The sequence below is a fragment of the Hyaena hyaena genome, unplaced genomic scaffold, assembly GCF_003009895.1.
Source record: "Hyaena hyaena isolate Hyena2069 unplaced genomic scaffold, ASM300989v1 scaffold_193, whole genome shotgun sequence".
NCBI classification, from domain to species: Eukaryota; Metazoa; Chordata; class Mammalia; order Carnivora; family Hyaenidae; genus Hyaena; species Hyaena hyaena.
Genome location: NW_024080823.1, coordinates 1,870,113 through 1,889,637, shown reverse-complemented (window position 1 = coordinate 1,889,637; position 19,525 = coordinate 1,870,113). Strand labels below are relative to the sequence as shown.

The 19,525-nt window shown below is 53.8% G+C and overlaps 1 protein-coding gene across 2 annotated transcripts in view; it reads right to left on the bottom strand.

Moving 5' to 3' along the window:
- Positions 1 to 1,867: 1,867 nt before the first annotated feature.
- Positions 1,868 to 19,525, bottom strand: part of TRIM67 (tripartite motif containing 67) — a 50,269-nt gene continuing 32,611 nt past the window's right edge. For both annotated transcript variants that reach the window (XM_039241255.1, XM_039241256.1), the window contains 9 exons: positions 16,532 to 16,627; positions 15,338 to 15,460; positions 14,052 to 14,162; positions 12,527 to 12,686; positions 10,487 to 10,632; positions 7,595 to 7,733; positions 5,954 to 6,257; positions 3,043 to 3,205; positions 1,868 to 1,933 (listed from right to left, as the gene is read on the bottom strand). In XM_039241255.1, coding sequence (XP_039097186.1) covers positions 1,868 to 1,933; positions 3,043 to 3,205; positions 5,954 to 6,257; positions 7,595 to 7,733; positions 10,487 to 10,632; positions 12,527 to 12,686; positions 14,052 to 14,162; positions 15,338 to 15,460; positions 16,532 to 16,627 — 1,308 coding nt within the window. The remainder of the gene's footprint in view (positions 1,934 to 3,042; positions 3,206 to 5,953; positions 6,258 to 7,594; positions 7,734 to 10,486; positions 10,633 to 12,526; positions 12,687 to 14,051; positions 14,163 to 15,337; positions 15,461 to 16,531; positions 16,628 to 19,525) is intronic.

The window sequence follows — 19,525 nt, the reverse complement described above, 5'->3', positions numbered from 1 at the left end:
CCTGCGTCCTGCGGGGTCTGGCGGAGGTCCTGCGTCCTGCGGGGTCTGGGGGAGGTCCTGCGTCCTGCGGGGTCTGGGGGAGGTCCGGCACAGGACGAGGAGGACCTCCGGGGGCCCGAGAAACCGCACGGCTGGCGGAGAACCAAGAGGCAAGACCTCGGCTCCCCGCGCAGGTGGCTGCCAGGACCTGAGCGCCGAAGCCGAAAGAGCACCGAGCAGCTCCTGAAGGTGGCAGACGGCTGGCCCCGCCGGCCACGCCCGCCCACGCGCCGGGGACAAGGCAGCCTCGGCGGCCGAGGGTGCGGGCGGCCGGGCTCTGAGGTAGGATTGTTGGATCTGCTGCTGGGGGGCGCGCAGGGTCTACACAGCATTGGCCTTGGCTGCTCAGAAAACAAGGGCAGTGTCTACACAAGCAGGTAGAACCGAGGAAGCACAGTTGCTGCCGGTTTACGGCTCAGTTTTACAAAAATCCAATCCAGCAAATGGACAAGGTACGCCTCGACCTCAAAAATAAAATGCTGGATAAAATATATTCTTTTTAAAAAGGAGGGAGTTTCGCTACCAGATGGAAACGGAGGTGGCAGGTGACACCGAGGAAGAGAACGGGGGCAGCCCGCAGCGGGCTCCTGCGGGCTCAGACCGCCTCCCCCCACCCCCCACAAAGCGAGCTCTGTTTCTGAGAGATGCAGATGCCTTCATGAGGACCTCCTGGGTCCGTTAGGGCACCCCAGCTCGGAAGGGCGGCCTGGGTCTCTGGCACTCAGCCCGGCCAGGCTCACCCTGGGAGGTGGGGGCGCAAGGAATGCGCTGATATTGCTATTTCCTGCCTTTGTCAGAGGACCTGCCCATCCCCCTCCAGCGGGTGAAGGGGCCCCTCCTGCTTTTACCGCGACAGTAGGATAGGCCTGGAAGCGAAGGTAGGCTGACTCTAAGAGGCTTCCCCAGGGCCCCCCATCTTCCATGCTGTGAGCCTGGGAGTACCAAAACTTGGAAGACAGCAACTCAGAGAGGCAGTTCCAGAAGAAAGCCGCCAGCCGGCGGAGATGCTTCACACGGCCACTCCAATTCCAGTGTTTTCCTTTGTGTTCAAGAACTAAGAACCGTGTGTGCATTTTAGCAGACTATCATGTGCATGTGTGCGTGCGTGCGTGTGTGCGTGAGACAGAGAGAGGGAGAGAGAGAGAGATGATTCATGAAGGACCAAAGGAAACTATTTCAAAGGTTCTCAACACTTCAGTTGGAATGGTGAAGGTCAAGATTAACGCCCCTTTCTATTGACCTTGGATTAGGTCCGCAAGGGCATAACGAAACGGAGACTCCAGGACCAAAAAAGAAAACAGAGAACCTTTCCTGGCGCAGATGAGAACCTGCAGCCTCGGGACCGAGAGGTATCCCAGCAAAGGGTCAGTACTCGGGGCGTGGGATTCCGGAAGTGCCTTCCTGCTTTCTGCTCTCAGGGTGCCAGTCTCAGAGGCGGCCCTCCTCTTGAGCCCCCCACGCCTACACTGTCAGCAAAAAAAGATAAGCTTTGAAAACAGATGGCAGGAAACATAATCGTAAACCCCGGATGCTTTCTCCCTCCTTTGAGAAAGGTTCCTTCTCTGTGAGCATTTATGTCCAGGAGGGATGAGAGAGAAACACACACCCAGCTTCACCACCGGCCAGTGTCCACCTGTTAACCAGCTGCCTCAATAAGCATGGCCTGCAGACCTATTCTCATCCCCCAGAGAAAACACGTCTCTATGATACCCGGCGGCTGCTGGGCTGTGCCCTCAACGCGATCGTCCTGCCCTCATGGGTCCTTCGACCTCAGCGAGGGATGGTGGGCCTTTTCCCCAGACACCAGTGAACAGCTGGGGCCGGGAGGCTAGTTGCCCGACAGCTTTGGCCGTCCCAGGTTTGTCGGGACTTCCAATCCTGTGTGCAGGGTGACCTGGAAAAGAAGACCTGGTCAGTGAGGCTGGGGGTGGCCACCGCGAGAACCCCGAGTGCTCAGACAGCACAGCAGCCACAGGCAAGGCCCCCCCGTTTGCTGGGGTCGCCGCAGGCAGCAGCCTGAGGGCTCCTCTGTACTGGGAGGCATGCTGTTTATTGTCGCATCACTAATGTAACGTCCTCGAGTTCACCCCGAGGAACGGGCCTGTGCTTGGGTTTCCCACCTTGTCCTAGGAGCCCAGCGAGGGCTGATGCTCCACGGCAGCAGGTGTACGGTTCTCACCGTTGCATAGGTTTCTGCTTTCTCCCAGTGGCCCTGGTTCCTTTCCTACATCTGTTGTATTCCAGGCTGCCTCAAAGCCCTTTCGTGAATCAATCAATTGGTGATTGATGTAGACCTGTCAGTATTCACAACCAGGACTCCCAGAGGGAGGAGGCTCTGCTAGAAGCTAAGGGTGCTGTACCCACATTTCTCTCCCACCCTCACCCGCTCACTGAGCTCCTATTTTGTCTCTGTCCCCTTGGGGGGCCTCCTGAGCCCTCAGCAGTCCCCCACGATTGACCCCAACCCTGAGATCTAAAAGGACAACGTTCCTGCCTGCTTCATGTGAGAGCCAGAGGAGGCAGAGGGAGTGAGAGGGGGGTGGAAGTCCTGGTCACAGCCCCTAGTACGGGTCTCCCCCAGCCCTCCTGTGCTTCTCTCGGGGGGAAGCCACACCTGAAAGGCCCCAGTGCACACCCACCTGACCATCGGCTCAAGCTGGACAGGGGACACTGACTTCCTCCCGATTGGTTAACGAACGCCTCCATTGCACTCTTCCCAGAAAATGGAACCCCCACCTGCTTGCCCACTCCATTCCCTTCCTCCCCCCTCTCCGCCAAGTTGCCAGCTTAGAGCCTCTGCTTATCTCAAACGAATAAGTATGGATTGGTCAGGCCAGAGAGGACCGTCTCCGGGGAATGCCCACAGTGAACTGGCAGCAGCTCCCTGCCTGGGTGGGCAGCAGTCGGCTTCTTTATAGCCCACACTGTCCCAGTGCACTTTGGAGGCCCCGGCACCCGAGAGAAACAGCCAGCTGGGCTCCCGTCTGGAAGGGCACGCGGTACCTGCACGTTACGGTTGAGGCTGAGGGCTGGCATGAAGACCCCGTCCACATGGCTGAAGGCTGTGGGGCCCTGCTGCTGCCCATTGATGAAGAAGGTCAGAGTGTGCTTATTCAGGTCCAGGAGCACGCCGACAGTGGCCCCCTTGCACACACCACCTTCCGTCCTGGGAAGAAAAGCACCAGGAAACCGCATCAACGCATCTTGCCTGGGAGGTAGGTGGTGGCTCAGAAGATGCTAGGAATATCCTCACCTACAACACACAGCCCTCATGGGAGTGCGGGGAGTTATTCTTGTAGGCTAGGAGGCTTTTCTTGAAGCATACTCGCCAGTTCAGGGCCACACAGGAAGACCTTACCCTTCAAGTAAGCTTCCTTACCCTGGAGGGATCAGCTCATTCAGTCCCTTCTTTCCTGGCAGTCCCTGAGACCTGGGCACCCAGGGAAACCTGTAACTTGGGGTGCTTTAATGGCTCAATTGGTTGAGCATCTGACTTCGGCTCAGGTCATGATCTCACAGTTTGTGGGTTCGAGCGCTGCGTTGGGCTCTATGCTGACAGCTCGAAGTCTGGAGCCTGCTTCAGATTCTGTGTCTCCCTCTCTCTCTGACCCTCCCCCACTCATGCTATGTTTCTCTCTGTCTCAATAATAAATAAACATTTTTTTAAAAAGAAAGAAAGAAAGAAAACCTGGAGCTTGGAGTCTGGGCAGGGAAGGCTCCTTTACCCCCCAAGAAAAAGAACAAACGTGGCACCCTTTATAGGTTTAACCGGTGAGAATGTTGAGATCCACAAAGAGGCAGAGAGCCAGACCTTTGGAGATTTCAAGGCCCACTCGCCTTCAGCTCATCTCAGAAACATCCCAGGGACTCTTGAACAGCCATGCGTGGCAGGCGATAGATGCTGAATCTGGAATCAAATCCCCTGTCTGAGTTGCCATCCCATGGGTGCCAGCAGTGGAGCCTTGAGACTAAATTGTGAAGCTCTTGATAAATGTCTGTGATCCCACATTTGGCAGTGGTGGGAGTTCCTATCTGCCCATGAGAAGCATCTCTTCAGATGCACTCTCTTGATGATCTGCCTGCTCTCCGTGGATGAAGAGGGTCCATCAGACTCCCTTCCCTTAGCTGAGGGCTGAGGTCTCATCCTCCACCCCAGCTGCTCCACTCTGATGAGAAAACCATTTTTATCCTTTCCTGATGGGGCAGGTGCTGATCAGCTGGAGGCTGAGGGCCTGGCAGAGAGCAAGGGAAAGTCGTGAGGAAAGCTCAGTGTGCTGATGGGAAAGGCACTTCCCCGGTCAAGTTTCCCCAGGGTGGGAGGGGAAGGGTGGGTCGAGGGGAGGGGGTCAGTGTTAGGACCCCAGGACAGAATCCTGCAGGTGGAAAAAGGGAGCTATAATCGGGGTCTTGGTGCTATTCAGACACTGACCGCCAGGTGGCGGTAGAGACCGGCGTGAGGCGCAAACACGTGATTCCCATCCAAGCGCAGGCTGTCCCAGGTTCAAGGGCTCCCCACTGCAACCCCTACCCAGGTTTCCCCGCCCCATACACAGAACCGGAAGCAGGACCCTGCGTTTAGTCCTGACAGCGCCGCTAAGCAGCCCTGTGTCTTGGGACACTTATTTAACCTAAGCCTTTGGTAAAATCGGTTAAATGCTAATCACAATAGTGCTTTTCAGAAGACTAAGGGACAAAGTAAACTCAATAAATGCTCTGTTATTACTCCTATCAGCGGTATATCTGGGCACCATTTGGTTTAAGCAGGTAGAGATGGAGCTGGTAGGTCTGGACTCCACTCCTCTGTGGTTTGTGAACAGCGGCCGGGAGTGGGTCCGGGTCCTGGTCAGCAGACTGCACCTGGCAGCGTGCAGGACCCAGGCAGAGGGGCCAGAGGGGCAGAGGTGCTACCCTCCCCCAAGCATCTAGAGATAGAGGTCACTGCCAGAGAAACGGCAGGTGGGAGAGGCCCAGTCTGCTGGGGCCAGAACACTGAGAACCTCCAGGCTCACTGACATGGCCCGGGACTGGGCCCAGTGAGGTTGGCTCCTCGAAGCTCCTTGCCTCTCCTCCTAGGGAGACAGCCCTGAGCAGGCCGGGAAGATCGCACGGTGAGAGGGCAGCTCTGGGTGACTACTGTTCTTTATTTCTGGGCTCGTTGGCCAGTGCTGGCCTTAAAAGATTTTCCATCCCCACCCCCACCCCGGACACACAGGCCGGGTGTGAACATGGAGCCCCTGGGGGAGGAGAAAGCAAACACTGAGCTATGATGGGGGGTGGGCGCCCCGCTGCCTTCTCTGAGAAGAGACACCAAGGTGCCCACAGGTCCCTGAAGGAGCCCATGTATCAGTGACATCTCCCCAAAGGGCCCATCTTCCTGTGTCCACCCTGGTCACACCACTTCCAGGGCCAGCCTCAGAGTAAAGCAGTGGTCTCGACTGAGTCCCCACAGTGAGCGCCCCAACAGTGCCTGCCACTTCCAGGTCTGCCCTTTTGGGGGGCACTGCCAGGGGTCAGAGCCCACCCGAGTCTGGGCAGTGGGAGGGGTCACTGCCAGGGCAATGGTACCCACTTCCTCTGTAGAGACTTGGTCATAGCCACAAGGACACCAGCTGTGCCCCAGGGCTGTCAGTGTGTAAAGGGAAGTGGAACAGAAGTGGGAAGAGAACGGCAGCCAATGAGCCTGGTCGCGGGGCTTGCGGGGTCGCCTGTAAAGCCACATGCCCTGGGGCCACTTGAGTCTCCGTTGCAAGCTCTTCCTTGGGCTGCAGGCACACGCTCGCTCCTACTTGGAAATCGGACACCCGCGTGGCTGAAACGCCTCCCCCACCTTCCTGAGGTCTGGACTTGGGAATAGCAGGAGGGATGCTGTCCCCATAGGACCCTCACTCGCCCCCCCCCCCCCGACGCGGCGCACCTGTTGGTGTGGGAGTTGCAGTGCATGAACCAGCTGCGATTGTTGTCCACGTACATGGCCCAGGCCTTGTCGTCCTTGCCCAGCATCATGTCCTTGACCACGCTGGCCCTGGCCACCCCGAAGGCGGGGTCTGGGTGGTTGTCATACCGGTCCACATGCAGCTCCCAATAGTGCACGCCCTTGGAGAACGCAGCCGTGCCCAGCACCACCCGGTCGTCATAGCTGCTGCAGGTGGCCGTCTGGTTGTCGTTGGATAAGATGATGTCCCGGTGCCCAGAGTTGGGGTCAAATGTGAACCAGGCCACTGGAAAGGAAGGAAGCAGAGTCAGCGATGGGATTCGCAAGCAGTCTCTGACCCAGGCTCAGAGACAGACTCACTCACTCACATCTATCAGCAAGTTGGCCTCCAGCATCAAATGTTCTTCTTTGTGTGATTCACAGGCACACACAGGTGCATAGGTACATACATGCATGCGCGCGCGTACACACACACACACACACACACACACACTCCCCGATCTCTGTTCATCCAAGTTCTCAATCCCATGAACCCAACCTTGCCAAGGAGCACAGACCCTTGAGCCTCAGAGCCCCAAATCTAAATGCCTTCTATGGAGTCTTGGTTTCGAACACTTTCCCATTATGCTTCATACACCGATGTATGTTAAAGAGGAAGTAGGTAATCCCTGCCCCACTTCGTGGCTGTGGGATCTGAGGCACGGAGTGGTGGAGTGATATAACCAGAGTCACCAAGCTTCAGCCTCCTGTTTCACAGCACTGAGCTACACCTTCTTCTGGTGTCCGATATCCTCGGGCTGCGGGCAGTGAGGTCCTTACTCTAAAATTGTGACCACCGTGCTCAGGGCAAGAATCACTGCTCTGTAGGACAGCGGGCGCCTAAGGGCACAAAGCTAGTGATCTTCAGAAAAGCGTCCCCACCTGTGCCCTTGACAACAGCATCTGCTCCTGCCTTTTCTCCACTCTGTCCCGGGGAGACGAGCCAGGCATGTCACGTCTTCCTCACGGCGACCAGAGGATGTACTGGGATACTCGATGACCATAACCAGGATTGACACCATCCTGGGATGCCCGGGTTAGCCCAGCAGGCTCTTGTTGCAATGTATTATTTATTTACATCATCACTTCCTGCCAAGGACACAGACGACCAACGTCCCACTGATGCTGATGTGCTCTTATTGCCTGAAGCCTGGAAGGATGCAGCTGGGTGTGTAAACCATCAGATCTGGGCTCTTCTGCTAGACGTTCGAGAGATAGTTTCCCACTGGGGGGAAGGTCCAACCCAGGGACCAGTGACCTTTTCTGCAGGTCTGTCCTACCCATTCACAGCCCCTGGGTCTCCTTGAGCCTCTCAAATCCTCGCCTCCTTTCCCACTCCAGTCAATGGGGTGAAGAAATGGCTCTATTTTGGTGGCTCATAAGTAGGGAGAAGCAGGCAAGGGGCCGTGGTGAGAAGGGCAGGGTCAGAGTTGGGAGGAGACGTATATTTCACCGCTGCCGAATTTCCTCCATCGCTTCACTCCCCTGTCCTGCGCAGCTGATAGGCCCCCCAGCCCCCGCCCTCCTTTAGAAGCTCATCCACAGTGCCTGAATCTGGTCCTCCCCCAGGACCCCAGTGCTCACCGTCAGATGTCTGCAGGACGACAGTTTTACTATAAGGCCCGACGCCAGAGGAGTTGAAAGCCTTGACTCTGGCATTGTAGGTACTGTTGAAATGAAGACCATCGATGGTGCACAGAGTCTCCTTGCCCACATACACTTCCTAAAAGACAGCCAAGACTGCTCAGGAGGTGCCTCTGTTATTTGGAAAATTGCTCTCTCAGCATCATGTTGACCTTCAAAGTGCTAGTGCCTCCGGAGAGTTCTTGAAGAAGGGAAATTTGGAGGAATGGAGGCAGGGTCACAGACCTTGTCCAGGTTGGGCACAAACGCCTACTCCTGGCCGGCCGGCCCCTCCACCCGTGAGGAGGTGAGGTGTGACGGGGTCCTAGGGAGGCGGGGAGGGATGGCAGGGGTGCGGCCAGCTAGGCTGCTCCCTGAGAATGTCCTGCGTCTGAGGCCAGCCCGTCAGATAGGACCCTGCAGCCCAGGGACACCCGGTCCTCCTGGGCGGTGGAGGTGCAGAAACCCCCACTTGCCTCTTGGTCGGAGCAATAGATTGTTAGTTATCAGTGGGAACTTAAGCTAGGAAACAAGCACTAAGCAACTAGGTAAACAAAATAACCAATATTATTAAAGGAAGTGTCATTGCAGAGGTGCCTGCGTGGCTCCGTCGATTAAGTGTCCAACTTCAGCTCAGGTAACCATCTCACAGTTCGTGGGTTCGAGCCCTGTGTTGAAGCCTGCACTGACAGTGAGGAGCCTGCTTAGATTCTCTCTCTCTCCCTTTCTCTCTGCCTCTCCCTGACCTGCATTTTCTCTCTCTCTCAGAATAAGCTTTTTTTTTTTAAAGAAGGGTCATCACACATGGTGGGAAAAAGGGGACAGAGGAAGGCTGTGACCAAGGACAGGTGGGTTCAAGTGGGTTTGGGCTGGGACCACCCTCTCCTCGCCTTCTGCCACGCCTGAGGTTGGCATCTTCCACTTGTTGGCCTCCCTGCCCCCAGAACTGCTTTTCTCATGGCTTCCTGAGAGGTGAGACGTTTCTGCATGGGACCCCAAAGGTCCTTTCATAGGGATTTGCTTTGCTCCCCATTCACTTCAAACTTACCTTTGTCCTATTTACTCCCTCAAATGTATAGCTTTGCACTCCCTCCTCTGTCACTATTTCAACTTTGTCTAAAACACCCTTCCTATCTGGTTTTCAGGGGCTTCCCTCTTCATTTGTTATTCCAAGTCGTTAATAATAATTGGGTGTGAGGCGTTGTATAGGGCATTTTGATCCTCACATAACCCTTGGGCGTTGTTATTGATTTGCTGTTGTTGTCGTTGTTATATTTCATACAAAATGAGACTCAGAGAAGGTTGGAAACCTGCCCGAGAGCAGAATGAACAGATTTGGAAGCCAGGGTTCAAATCCAGGCCTGCCTGCATTGAAAACCGACATTCTTCCCACTTTAGCATGTGGTTCCTCATAAATTCTAGCCCTTGTATCCAGCTTTTGCTGGTGGTTATGCCTCAGAGGGAAGAGGCCATCTGTATTTGAGCTCTGTGGCTGCTGCTTTTAACATCCTGAAACAGTCTTCCCTTCCCATTTCGGAAGCAGAGGCTCTTTTCCTGGTTTCCAGCCCAGAAGTTCTTCCCAATCTGAGCTTCTCCACACAGCCAGAACGACTGAGGTTCTGAACCCAGTGAAGGATCTGCCATTCCTGGCTAATCCGACCTCAACTCCTCTCTTCCCTCAATTGCCCATATATTCACACAGGCCCCAATAATTCCCAAGGCTGCCATTATTTCCCCAGCTTTTACATTCTTGTAGGATGGGTTTTGAACAAAAAATGAAATGACGTATGCATAAATCCCTTTGAGAGAGGACAAAAGGAATATTGATCTTTGGCAAGATTTGTTAAGTGGTGCAGCTCCCTGGGAGAAGGGATGTCAGAATTGTAAGGGTTGCAGTGGTTTGTTTCAAAGCATCTTTACGTAGGGGCGCCTGGGTGGCTTAGTCGGTTAAGCGTCCGACTTTCGCTTAGGTCATGATCTCGCGATTCGTGGGTTCGGGCCCCGCGTCGGGCTCTGCGCTGACTGCCAGCTCGGAGCCTGGAGCCTGTTTCAGTCTGTGACTCCCTCTCTCTCTGACCCTCCCCTGCTCACGCTGTCTCTCTCTCTCTCCTAGAAATAAATAAAACATTTAAAACAAAAAAAACAAAGCATCTTTACGTAGCATCCTCGGGAATGGAAAAGGAGGAGCTCTAAGAAGACCCTGGTCAACAAAGCAACTTGACAGTGACCTGAACGTTGCTGTGTGAAATCTCAAGGTAGAGTTCTTTAGGGCGTCTGAGTTGGGGTCTCTAGCAGATGGGGGTGTAGAACACCATTTTCTGGCTCACTTGGAGCCTCTATTGTCCCCACGACATTTCGTCCCTGGAAACATGAATGTAGAAGGTCATCTCAACCCCACGATCATTTACCAAGTGTCTGTCCTCACATGCAGAGCACCTTGCCTGGTAGAACAGTCAGTGACCCAGGAAGGGCAAGGAAGGATAGCGCATTGAGGGAGTGGGGGCCTGTGTGAGCGGGGATATCTGGGAAGGTGCTGAAGAATAGCTAGGACTGCACGGGTGGGGTGAAGTGGGAAGTAGGTCAATGCAGGCGGTCCCTTTTCCCAGCTCTTCCTCAGCCTCAGGTCGGTGTCAGTCTCCACAGGAAAGCTATCCTAGATTTTCTCTGTGGCTGCCACCTCTGCCTGCCCCGGCTGCCCAGACCCCGCCCCCAGTAGAGAAGCCCCATTTCCCAAGGGTCCAGACCCACCAGGCCTCTGTGGCTGGGCCAGCGCCCACTAGGGGCAGCAATGATGCTAAGGGCAGTCCAGAGGTCCCAGCCTTAGGAACCCCCAAACCAGCAGCAGGGCCTCACCCGGAACTGGCCCCCGTCGCCATCATCCAGCTCCAGGATGTAGCCGTCCACAGGGCTGTGGGTGAAGGGCGGCATCCTCCAGGCCAGCGTGACACTGTTGTTGTGGGTGCAGCACTTCTCCAGCTGCAGCAGAGGGCCAGGCGGCACTGTGACAGGGACAGGGAACGCGCTTCAGCGCATGGACCCTGCACAGCGCACAGGACCCCTGAGTGCAATCTTGTCCCTGATCCCAGGGCCCTTCCGGCCTCCAGGAGAAACAGTGGCTCCACCCTGCGGCCACTCCCAGCCTCTAGCAGGCACACCTCAGCCCCAGGATCTCAGTCTCAAGGCTGGGGGTGGGGGGGCGAGGGGGGCAGGGTAAGGGGCAGCTAGAGCTCAGGTGACCGTGCACCTCCAGTGTGTCCTGGAATCTGGGGTGGGGGTGGGGGAGGCATAACCCATGCCCTAAGGAAGAGTCCCACTTGCCCATTGGGAATCCCTAGTTTTGAGTCTCAGACCCATGAGGAGCCCATGAGGGATCCTGGTAGAGCCGGCTTGCACAAGCCTCCAAGCCACTGCGGGCCGGCGCGCAGCTGACGCTAGGCTGGGAAGGTGCTGGTGGGGTGCGGGGCACGCAGAATTCAAGGACACATTTAAACCTTTGGCTGGAAGCCCTTTAGAGACCCAGGGAACCAGATCCAGGAAGGAGAGGCAATCAGAGTCTCCAGCCATCAACCTTTGGAATCAGGGATTTGAATCAAGTGTATCATGGTAAGTTCTATCACAGCAATATCCAGAGAAGGTCTTTACAGTTTGGCCTTGTTCCAGCTCAAGAGATTTTAGAAATAAATACAGTCCACACTGATAGTTTTTAAAGGGAAAACTGCAACATCAGATTTGTAAAAATTCAAGATTTCCGTTTGGCACCCATTATTAGGGACGTCTCCCGGGTTTTGCCCGATGGTTTAGCTGGGTGCAGCCCTGTCTTAATTACAGACTTGGTCTCAGGGCTGGCTGAGCATGGCTGACTCCCCGGACCTAGGCTTACAAGCACGTAGGGGTCCCCCTCTATCCCTAGGCTCTCCCACACCCTCAGCAAATCCTGCCCCGAGAGGTGTCTGGAATGGGTCCAAACCTCTTCCACCTCTCCACACTCTGCCAGTTTCCTTCTGCACCTCAGCACCACGTTTCATTCACACCCCGGGGCAGGTGGCATTTCCAAACCTCGGCTGAGCTGCAAACTGAGTGTGGGAGTGAGCCACAGATGTGCAAGACCCGCTCCATCTTCAGTATAAAAATGGCCACACATTTTGCGGGTAAGGATTTCCTGCGCTCACAGATTCGGCCGATGTAGCACTCCATCCTTTGATATTTTGGTTTTAAAAAACAAAACAGCTTTCTTGCCTCCCCTGAATGTGCTCTTGGCACCTCTGGAGAGGCAGGCTTTAGATCAGGACTCTGATTTGGGCCACCACTTGCTAATTTTGTAACCTGGTACAAGTCATGCAACTTTACCTCACCCTTAGCCTGGGTCGCCGTGGCTCTCTGAGCTCGCTTCCTAGCCTCCTCCGCCTTGTTCATCCTGCTCTCACCTCTGACCTTCTTGCTCTTCTTGGAAGCCAGAAAATGGATTCCTGCCCCAGGGCCCTTGCATTTGCCACCCCTCTGCCATCTGGAATGTTCTTCCCCTGTATTGCATCTCTCTCCCCCCCTCTCCCCTCAAAATATGCCCCTTCCCCAAAAAGCCTCTTTTGGACATTATACAATATATTTGTGTACTGTCTATTTCCTTAGAATATCAGCTCAGTCTTGTGAGCGAGTTCTTTGGCTTGTTCAAAGCTGTGTCCTGCACCAAGAACAGTGCCTACCCACCCTAGGTCACCCAGCTAGTGGGTGGCTGAACTGGGACTTGAACCCAGGTCTGTGACCTGCGCAGCCTTCCCCTCCCACTCCACCTCACTCTGTGTGTCACCCGTCTTCCGGTGACACTAAGCTGCCCACCCCAGAGCAGATGCCTCTTCCAAAAGAGGCACAGACAGAACTGGGCCAACCACGGCTCACCCCTACATTTCATCTGGATGAAGTCCAGCTGGTGGATGGCTTGCAGCAGCGGCTCGCTGTCCAAGGTCAGGTCAAACTCCGCAGATACTTTCGGCTCCAGGGCGCCTTTGACCCACTGCTCCTGAGACACCTGGACACGCTTGATCAGAGCATCCGAGATCTTAAAGGGGAGCACAGAGTTTAGGGTTTCAATGTGCAAAGGGAAAATCAGGCAGCACGTGGCGGGTTAGGAGGAGGGGCTTGGTGTCTGTGGCTTGGGGACAGGAGGGGGCTGTGTTAGCCATATGCTCTCAGGCCATGGCAGGGAATATATGATCCCTGCCAGTGCGACACTGTGCAAATAAAAATGAACTGTATTGTTTAAATCATATTTTAAAAGGGCCATAATTTAAATGTAAAGAAGAACCTGCTATTTAAAGATATCAGGTGGGGCGCCTGAGTGGCTCAGTCAGTTGAGCGTCTGACTTGGTTTCATCTCAGGTCATGATCTCAGGGTTGGTAGGATCGAGTCTGGCGTGACAGTGCAGAGCCTGCTTGGGATTCTCTCTCTCTTCCTGGCTCCCTGCCCCTCCCCTGCTCTCTCTCTCTCAAGATAAATCAACATTAACAAATATAAATATATCAGGCCAAACCGTTCTGTGAAGCAAATGGTACTTTTTCAAATATGCAAAAACATTCTTCCTTATACTGCTTTTGTGAGATCTAGTACTTTGCAAAGTGAAACCCACTAGCCGTTCATCCCAGGGTCTGAAGAGAGCGCTTCCTGTATCCCCGGAATTTTGAAGCTTGCTCCCCACGGTGTGTCCTCCCCTCCCCCCAAGTTGCTACAAACTCTCCCTCTATTGCACTCCCAGCTCTGCTCTCTTCCGCTGGAAAGTCCTGCCCATCCAGACACTTGCACATGTCCCTTGTTGAGTCATCCTGTGAACTCTTCTTGGGCACTAGTCAAAGGGATCGTCATTTTCCCCATAGATGGAGGCCCGAGCCCCATCATCCGTCACTGCCGTGTTCTCTAGAGATGCTCATGGCCCTGAGTCAGCCTGACTGTTGGAGGGATGCCTTTGGTAAGGCTGCATGGCCTCTGTAGGCAGTGGCCATCTGTGCAGGCCTGCAGGACTCCACACATTGAGGTAATGGGCCATGTGGGTTCTGCTAACTCACTTCCTCCAAGCCTCTAGCTTGTTTGGCAAAGACTGTCCTTTCCCATTTGTGGAGAACATGCTGAGTGGGGGTGGGGGGGAGGGGAGTCTCTGGAAGTCAAAGCATAAACGCATGCCATTTTGGCCCTAGGTGTTATGACATTTGACCTCCTCTTTTAATGAGGACACGGAATCAGGGTCACAGCTAGTGAGCATCCGAGGAGACGAGAACCTGGGTCTTCTGGAATCTCTGAGCAAAGGGGAATCCACTCAGTTCCAAGCCACTGGTAGAGACCGTCCTAAAACTCTGGATAGTTTGGGAAGTGGTGGTGGATTTGGAGGCAGGAAGCCAAGCCTGCCTGGGTCCCTCAAGCGCGCAGGCTCACCTGTAGGAACCCAGCGGGGTCGTTCTCCTTGATCACCTCTAGGCAGTACTCCATCAGCCCTGTTGACTGGCGCAGCTTTAGTGTGCAGTGATTGATCTGGTCCCAAACCATCTGTGATGAAAAGAACCCCTAGTAACCATCTCATCAGAGGAGGTGCAGCCAGGCTGTAGTGGGAGTTGGAGAATTAGCACAGAGAAAGCCCTAGAAGAGGCAGCACTGGTCTGCACCACCTTGCACCCTCTCCTCTGGCTGATCTGCTCCCGAGCTCCATGTGCCTTCTCTCTTGGGGAATAAATGGACCCACCGCCCAACAGAACCAGCTCTCTTCCTGATCCTTGGGCAGGAGAGAAAGTGCACCGCCTGAAACTCTCTATGTGACCAGCGACAACCTCTTGTTTTCTCCTTGTTGGTGGGACTACCCCCAACACACATTCCTCCTTTCCTTGAAAGTCATATTTTCTGGGGCGCCTGGGTGGCTCAGTTGGTTGAGCATCTGACTTCGGCTCAGGTCATGATCTCGCGGTCTGTGGATATGAGCCCCGTATTAGGCTCTGTACCTGGAGCCTGTTTCAGATTCTGTGTCTCCCTCTCTCTCTGCCCCTCCCCAGCTCGTGCTCTGTCTCAAAAATAAGTAAACGTTAAAAAAAATTTTTAAAAGAAAAGAAAGTCCTATTTCCTAATTCAGTTGGGAAATCTCTATAAAATCGGTCTAGCCCCCAGGGCAACGAAGCAGTCCTCTGTCAATGCATAGTGTTCATGGCACCTGTCCGGACCAGGAGCACAATGTCTTATGAGGGTACACCCTCCCCTTCCCATGGTGGATATTGGTTGTGTTATTATGGCTGATTATTGAGTGTGTGAGATATTAGAGAGGGTTTGAAGAAGGGGACAGAGCTGGTGACCTGAGCAGAGCATAGCCTCACTACCGTCACTAGTCACTATTCTGCAAGCTGAGAACAGCTGGAGTCCCTTAGACAGAAAACAGGACTTCAGAGAAGATGGAAGAGGGAACTTCTGACCAGAGAACAGCGGGATTCAGCGCACCTGACTGCAGCTTTGTAGGGAGAGTGTGGGTGGTGACCATGGCTTTGGGGAAAGTCACATGAGTGTGAGCAGGCCCAGGGGCACCTTGCTCATCCCTTCCTTGCCTCATTCATTTACTCATTCATTCATTCATTCATTCTCTCACTCACCTAATATTGACCCAGTGCCTGCTGTGTGCTCCAGTCCACTCGTGGTGTGGAGGCTGTGATGGGGAAGGAGGGTGTCGTCACCCAGGTACGTACCTTCAGTTTGTGCTCTCTCTCTTTGGTGACCTTGGTGAGCAGCTTGGCTTTCTGCCGAGTTAAAGCGTCGACCAGCGCGTCACACTGAGCAACGAGGCAGGCTTCATAGTCCAGTCCGTTTTCCTGGGGGAGGCAGAGAGCTTTAGATAGAAGACATGCTGAAATCTGGCCAGTGCTAGACACTAGACAAAGATGTATTTCAGAGAAGCTGTCCCCAGAGTCACCTATAATATTGTTACATTGGAAACAATGTAAATATGGATCAGGAGAGGGCACCATGAATCTTGGGACATCAATATGGTGAAATATCCGATCGTCATTCAAACCTTGTTCATAAGAGTTTTTAAGGTCTTGAGAAATGCTCCTGAGACCCTGGGAAGGAAAAAAAAGGGCTGCAAATTGTATACGGCATAATTCTGTACTGTGTGTGCATGCATGTGTGTGTCTACATCGTAGAAGAACCTGTCAAAAGTCACCTAAGGCGGGGAGATATTGGTGAACTTTTTCATGGCTCTATTATTCTCTATTTTCCAAAATTTCCATAACACACACTTTCGCTTTTTATAATTGGAAAGCAGGAAAACAACAGAAGACTGTAGCCTCTTTCTCTGTCTTAAAAAAGAATCCTTCTAAGTCTCAGAGATCAGCCTGGATTGGGACCTCAGGAACTCAGAATGTGACCGTGTTTGGACATGAGGCTTCTGGAGATGTGCAGACATTAAAATCGAGTCATTAGTGTGGACCTGATCCAAGATTAGGAAGTCAGTGCCTTTGGTGGGGTCTGTATGAACAGGCCCTCCATGCATGTGCATCGTATAGAGCGCATGCGTGTGCCTTCTCCCTGCAGATAGCTCCTGACACCAGAGACGAAACACATTTATGTGGTAAACAATGCATCGACCCCCTGGGTACAGAAGCCCTGCGCCCAGATACCACGTAGGTCTCTGTGGCCACACAGAGCACTGGCCTCTCTCCAGTGCTCGGTCTACGACTCTCTATAACTGGGTTTATGTGAAATCCCTTCCCAGTATCAGGTGCCACATGGCCGTCAGTGGCTTGCGTGGGTATTGTCTGCACTGTCTGAGGCTGCGCGGTAGAACAACTGGGCCCCCTGGCTTCGTCACCGACAAAATGCTTGCCACAGGACCTCTCCTGGCTGTGTGGCAACCCTCCCCGCACTGGAGCTCTGCTCACCTGGACCTGCTGCAAGATGTTCTTCAGCTGAACCAGAAACTCCTTTGCTTCTTTTGCCTTGTCGGAAACTCCATTCAAGGCCTGGGACAGTTGGGCCTAAAAAGATACCACGCGTTAAGAAGCCAAATTCGGTGTGAATGGCCCACGGTGTGTGCCGCACCAGATAGGCTCGTGAGTATGTGAGGGGCCAGAATGGATCCCGCATGCACACTGTCTTCGTCCATGCAGAGACCGCTGTTGACTCACGGGCCCGCATCAGTGGCTTATTCTTCCAGTAATGGTTCACACGTATCGACTGACCTACTCTCTCTTCTCTGGACCCCAAAGCTGGGCAGAGATAAGGAGCGTTCAGCTAACTAGCTCAGGACAGGACATATCTGCTCTCGATGTTTGCAGAACCCAGGACAAGAAGGCACACAGAGTCCTCTCCCCCCATGGCAGTTCTGTCCCTCATCAATAGGACCCTCAGACGCTTACGTATGGGCACCCCAGGTCCCAGGCCACCCCACCCCACCCTTATACAGTCGCCTTTTGACCTGGGGGAGGGGATGGGCAGGGAAGAGGCCTGCCCTGGAAATGGGCTAGAGCCGTATGGACTGGGAGCCTTAAGACTCCAGAAGTGGGATACAGGCTCCCATTTAGCCCTATGGACTCCTCCACTTGCAAAGAGCAGTGTGGACAGAGGGGGCTCAGAAGGGACATCAGTTGCTGGTGCCCAGAGCTGGAACTGCCAGCCTGGATGGAATCTATGGCCTTTCTAACAAAATGCATACACACGCAATTGAATTTGTATTCAAACTTCACTGCTGCAGACAAATGACCTTGATGGGGGACATATTGACCATGAGTCACATTTTTCTAATTAAAAAATGGAAGATGGAGCCAGAAAGGCCAGGATCATATCCGGCCTCTCCTCCCCCTCTATCTTCAGGTCTTTGTTCCAATGTCACCTGGTCAGTGAGGCCTTTGCTGATGACCCTATAAAATATCCCTCTTCCCTCACCTGCTTTGTTCTTCTTTATAACATTCATCACCTTCCAACACAGGTCTTTTTACTGCCTGTCTCCCTTCACCCGAACGTAAGTAAGCTCCCTAGAACTGGGACCTTGCCTGGGGTGTTCACTTCTAGCACCGGGCACATGGTAGCATTACATGAATATTTGTGGAATGGATGAATCCGTGAATATGATTCTTCTTCTTTTTTTTTTAAGTGTATTTATTTTGACAGAGAAAGAGCACATGCACATGCAAACAGGGGAGGGGCAGAGGGGGAGGGAGAGAGGGAATCCAAAGCAGGCTCCACACTGTCTGCACAGAGCCCAATGTGGAGTTCGATCTCATGAACTGTGAGAGCATGACCTGAGCCAAGAGTTGGATGCTTAACTGAGCCACCCAGGTGCCCCAGTGAAGGTGGTTCTTTAGACGAATGGTTCTCAAAGTGTGGCTCCCAGACCAGCATCATCAGGGTCACCTGTCACCTGGGACTTTGTTTGAAATGCAACTCCTCTGACCCCGCCCTCGGCCCTACTGATCAGAAACTGAGAGTGAAGGCCCAGAAGCCTGTCTTTTATGAAGCCCTCTACGGAGAGCTGATGTAGTCTGAGATCCACTGAACTGTACAAACTCAGCCTGGTCGGACATCTCTGGGGAACGTGGTAAATGAAGCCACGGAGTGGAAGATACCACTCAGGGAGACATGAGGGTAGAGATGGAGGGAGCCTCAGACCCAGGGAGCATCAACACTCAAGGTGAGGTCAAGGTGAAGTCTGGGCTGTCCTTCTCCTCTCTCCACTGGCTTCCCCATCCCTACCACTGCCCCGGGCGGTTTAGGCTCCTCCCCCCACAGCCCACGCAAGGGGTGTCACTTTCTATCGCAAGTATCTATACACAAAGATTGGCCAATGGGACTTCTGGGAATGACAGAAGGGTTCTATGTCCGCTCTGACTCGGCAGCCACCAGCCACATGGGGGTACTGAGCACTGAAAGGTAGCTAATGTAACTGAGGAGCTGCATTTTCTATTGTATTTAGTTTATGTTTCACATGTGGCCAGTGGCTGCCCTTCTGGACAGCCTTGGTGGGGTGCGGGCCCTAGGACAACTCAGCCCATCCCCAGAAAGCTGCACCCACAAGAAGACTGAGACGTCAGGATGGTTCATGGGCCCCAAGGGGATCGTCAACAACAGGGATCTTAAGCAGAAGCTTATCAGTGTCCAGAAAAGCATGGCACCTCTCTCCCTAATGCATGCTCCCAAAGGGAGCCACGGAGGCTGCAACAGTTCCCTCCCAAAGCGGGGGCGGGGGGGGCATCTCCCATTAACTATATAGTCCTTGGCATTGGGGACTTTGTCTTTTGTCTTTGCATTTCTAGCCAGTGGTGCCGGCACAAAGCAGGGGCTCAGAAAAGTCTCACTGGCCTAATTTTAAAAAAAAAAAAAAAATAGAGTGATTGCTTAACAGGAGGTACTTGCTAACATAGGACAGATTCCAAGAGACCCATCACTGCTGCTGGCACCTTTTGCCAGTGAGAAGCCCTGAAAGACGGCATGAGTGAGGGTCCCCCACCCTCCCCCGGCACTCAGAGCCAGCACAGCTCTGTCCCCACTCCATCCGGCCAGCACCAGCCTCCCAGCAGCCCAGCCCACTGCGAGGCCTGTCCACCTGCTTCCTGCTTGGCAAGTAGACCAAGGAGCATGGCGAGGAGCCCAAGAACAGAGTGATTTTGAAGGACACCAGTGACCTTAGGCAAATACCCAGCTCAAAGAGGAATAATCTCACAGCTTGTAAACACTGCTTCCAGACCAGCCTAGCTGCCTGATCTTTCCAGCTCCTTTGGCTCAGTGCCCTCCCCCTCCCCAGAGTGCAAACCATCCCAGGGCCCAGCAGTGTGCTCATCCACATGGGGGTTCCTGTACCCTGGTCTGCTGTTTCTCAATGGAAGAGCCCCCTGATGGCAACGTGAATGCCGGGTGTGTTAGTGAGAGTCCCGCAAGCA